Below are 3,617 nucleotides of genomic sequence, written 5' to 3'. Positions count from 1 at the left end.
CTTCTACATTTCTCTTCTTCGGCTTTTTAATTTTCTGTTCTTTCATTGCGAGTGATCATGTAGACCATCACCTAGACCCGGCCCTAAAAAAGGAATGCTGGAATAAAATAAAATAAAAAACTTTACCCACTTCCTCCATCAACTAGAAATTAACGGAATTCATTGCTTGCAGCCTTGCACCGCGCGGTAGTGCTGGACGTTGTAGCGCCGAAAGGACAAGGGAATTCCACCGCAGTTTCATTAAAAACGTGCACAAATTATTATGAAAAATGCTTTATTTGTATTTTTTTCAAACCGCATAAACCACAAATAATAAAAATCTGTATTTCTCTCTTTTGTGTATTTTTTTATTTGTATTTTTTTAAATTATTAAAAGTAATTTTGACTTTTCAAAAAGTAAAAAGTAAAATGGTGTCGTTTAATTAATATGATTTGCTAAATATATTTTATAATAAAAAAAAATTCACAATCTAAGTACATTAAACTATATCATTTGTAAAAAAAAAAAAAAAAAGACTATATCATTTGTAATTTTTTTCGTAAGATCATCAATGTCTTTGTATACCTAAATATTTTTCTTGCCAAATTAACAATTTAAGTATAATTTCGATTAGTTGTATTTAGGTATGAGGTGATATCAGATACTATGTGAATAATAAAAAATATATATATTAAATAATAATGTAAAATAATAATAAAATAATAAATAATAGTGAGGATCCTTTAACACCCAAACCAGCTCTAAACCTATTGCAAAAATGGAGCTAGTATGGAGCGAAATTTCCCTCTTTATCCCAGGCTAATTTTACCCCTCATGTTTCACAGGTTCTTGCATAAACCGTACAAACTCATGTACTTTGGAGTAGCTAGCTAGACTTCATTAGTTTCCGAATTCTACCGCACCGACGCAACGCCGTCAACCGTACAAATTAAGCTTCAATTGACATAAATGATTTTTAAGTACTATATGAGCCGGCGGCTGTAGAAGTAATTAAGCAGATGACGAAGCTAGCTGGCCCATGTCTTCTTCTACACAATGAATCTTCTCGATGATCTGGAGCCATGATTTCGCTTATAAATTTCCGATCTGCCTTGCTCTTCTATTCATTACTTCAGCTCAATACTCTCAGCTCTTTTTTCTCCCTGGGTGTTATCCTTTGTTGCAATTCACGGACGGCTTAAATGGAGATCAATCTTCTTCGGATTTTGATCAGTTTTCTCACTGTGAGCTTTATAATCCTTCACTTTGTGAACGAACTTCTTTAAATTCTTATGATCATGCTCTAAAAGAGTAGTTTTGCATTCATATGATTTAAGTACCTCAATTAATATTTTTAGTATTCGTATGGAACCAAACGAGACTTTGTATCTTGCAGCTTGCAGTAGTGGCGGCAAGCCATGCGGCTCTGACCCCGAAAGATTACTGGAACTCTGTGCTGCCAAACACACCAATGCCTAGTGCCGTCAGTGATCTTCTACAACCTGGTTGGTATATAGAATTAGAATACTATTCTTACATCTTTTTTCTTTTCGAAATTAGTACTATATAGTTGGGACGCTGTCCAAAGCTGAGGTTCAAACGAATGATCTGTGTGTGTTTTTATACAAAAAATCATCATTTATTCAAAATATTTAAATTAATAGAAAAGGATAAATTTAATTATTTATATATATGTCCTTAACATGATTTTTTCGCTCGAGTAATATATATGCTTAATTCTGTCATTCTATTTATTTATCTGGAAGTTGAATAAGTGATCTCTAGTTCATGCATGTTTCTAACGTTGCAGATCACCTGATGGACGAGAAGCCAGTCGGGGTGACTTTCTCTCCAGGACCGCCAGCCGGGGGAATTGATGTTGGAATTGGTCAACAGAGATCATCGCCGTTCTTATATACATATGGTTCCTCTGAGGATCAACTCCATGATGACCCCAACGTAGCTCTTTTCTTCCTGGAAAAGGACATGCATCCTGGCAAAAGAATGAACTTGCACTTCATGACTCAAGACTCAAACACAGCTGCGACTTTTTTGCCTCGCCAAGTTGCCAAATCATTACCCTTTTCATCCAGCAGGCTGCCGGAAATTTTGAACAAGTTTTCACTCAAGCCCGAATCGACGGAAGCTAACATAATAAAGAACACAATTGAAGAATGTGAAAAACCGGGCATCGAAGGGGAGGAAAAATACTGTGCAACATCATTAGAATCGATGGTGGACTTCAGCACTTCGAAGCTAGGGAAAGATGTTCGAGCAAGCTCTACGGAGGTGGGAAAAGAAACCCAGATGCAGAAATATTATACTATCGTGCCAGGAGTGAAGAAGATGGCGGGCAACAAAGCTGTTGTTTGCCACAAGCAGAACTATGCATATGCTGTCTTTTTCTGCCATACAACACGTACTACAACGGCTTATCTGGTGCCATTGGTGGGCAATGACGGGACCAAAGCTAAAGCTGTAGCCATTTGCCACACAGACACATCAGCATGGAACCCAAAACATTTGGCCTTCCAAGTGCTCAAAGTTAAGCCCGGAACTGTTCCTGTCTGCCATTTCCTGCCAAAGGATCACGTTGTCTGGACATCTAAATAGATAAAAACTTCCCTAGGAAAGAGTCCTAATTCAAATAACCTTTTAATTACCAGCACCCTTTGCTCTTTAATGTACTCGCATACCAGATTGAGCGAGTGTTTAGTTACATGTTTTATGTATGTACGCTGTATACCTGTGCATGATGCATCAGGATATAATATATATATGCACTAATAAATACATCTTGTGCCTTGATTGGCCATTTTCGTTCTTCTATTTCTGGGGGCGTTCAATCTACTGAATCTAGCTAGCTAGTACTATACGTATTTGCTCTGTATCAAGCCTTGGCTAAGACATTAAGCGAGGTAATAATTGATAATAAGCTTCCCGCGTAACTTCTCAATATCAGCCCATGAAGATATTTATAATATGGATAGATTTGATCTTATTAAGGATTTGATTTCATGACATGAATAAAATACTTATAATTAAAATTATGTATCTCAATGTAATTTATTAAATGAATACTCTAGTAAAATTGAGTACCTCGATATTTATGACAGGTTTGAGAAATGGATAAGACACAAAGTCTCATTTCATTATTTCAAGTTTTTCAAATGTTCACACAAAATATAATAAATAATTCAACATTTTTAAATCTCAATTCAACTTTTTCAAATTCCAAATCAATAATAATATTAAAATATAATATTTTAATTTTTAATCTAAAACAAAAAAATTCTTATATCAGTACTATCCAAACTTACCAGAAATAACTTTGTAAGTCTATTTCTTATTGGCCTTGCGGCCCTTCAGATAGCGCTAATTATGTCTTTGTAGATTGTTCCCTCTCCAAACGAGTGTGACACCATTTCTCTTATGTTTTTTATTACAATTTCATTACCCTTGATAGTTGGAAGAATCAAGCCACAGTGGACCAGTGGTGGCTTACCTCTTGTTGCTCGAACCAATTTCATCTACTTGTTAGCTTATTGTCGTCTCTCATTCTCTAGGAGATTTGGCTTGCAAGTTGCAAGGAATATATCAAGATTTGAGGACATTCTTATTAACTCTGATACCATCA

At 35.5% G+C, this 3,617-nt stretch overlaps 1 protein-coding gene across 1 annotated transcript; it reads left to right on the top strand.

Annotated features, from left to right (window-relative positions):
- The first annotated feature begins 1,062 nt into the window (after positions 1 to 1,062).
- Positions 1,063 to 2,809, top strand: LOC122318254 (BURP domain protein RD22-like). The gene is made up of 3 exons (XM_043135466.1): positions 1,063 to 1,224; positions 1,377 to 1,485; positions 1,791 to 2,809. The coding sequence occupies exons 1-3, from the start codon at positions 1,183 to 1,185 to the stop codon at positions 2,591 to 2,593; spliced, it is 954 nt and encodes a 317-aa protein (XP_042991400.1). The 5' UTR covers positions 1,063 to 1,182; the 3' UTR covers positions 2,594 to 2,809.
- Positions 2,810 to 3,617: the final 808 nt, after the last annotated feature.

This window comes from Carya illinoinensis, chromosome 8 (genome assembly GCF_018687715.1).
Source record: "Carya illinoinensis cultivar Pawnee chromosome 8, C.illinoinensisPawnee_v1, whole genome shotgun sequence".
In the NCBI taxonomy this organism is placed as follows: domain Eukaryota; kingdom Viridiplantae; phylum Streptophyta; class Magnoliopsida; order Fagales; family Juglandaceae; genus Carya; species Carya illinoinensis.
Note: the sequence above shows the minus strand (reverse complement) of the source record. Positions and strands in the feature narration are given on the sequence as shown.

Excerpts from the sequence above, each read along its gene's own strand:
- LOC122318254 (XM_043135466.1), top strand. The coding sequence starts at position 1,183 with ATGGAGATCAATCTTCTTCGGATTTTGATCAGTTTTCTCACT. Across the intron at positions 1,225-1,376 it reads TTTTGATCAGTTTTCTCACT|CTTGCAGTAGTGGCGGCAAG; the intron begins GTGAGCTTTATA and ends TGTATCTTGCAG. Across the intron at positions 1,486-1,790 it reads CAGTGATCTTCTACAACCTG|ATCACCTGATGGACGAGAAG; the intron begins GTTGGTATATAG and ends CTAACGTTGCAG.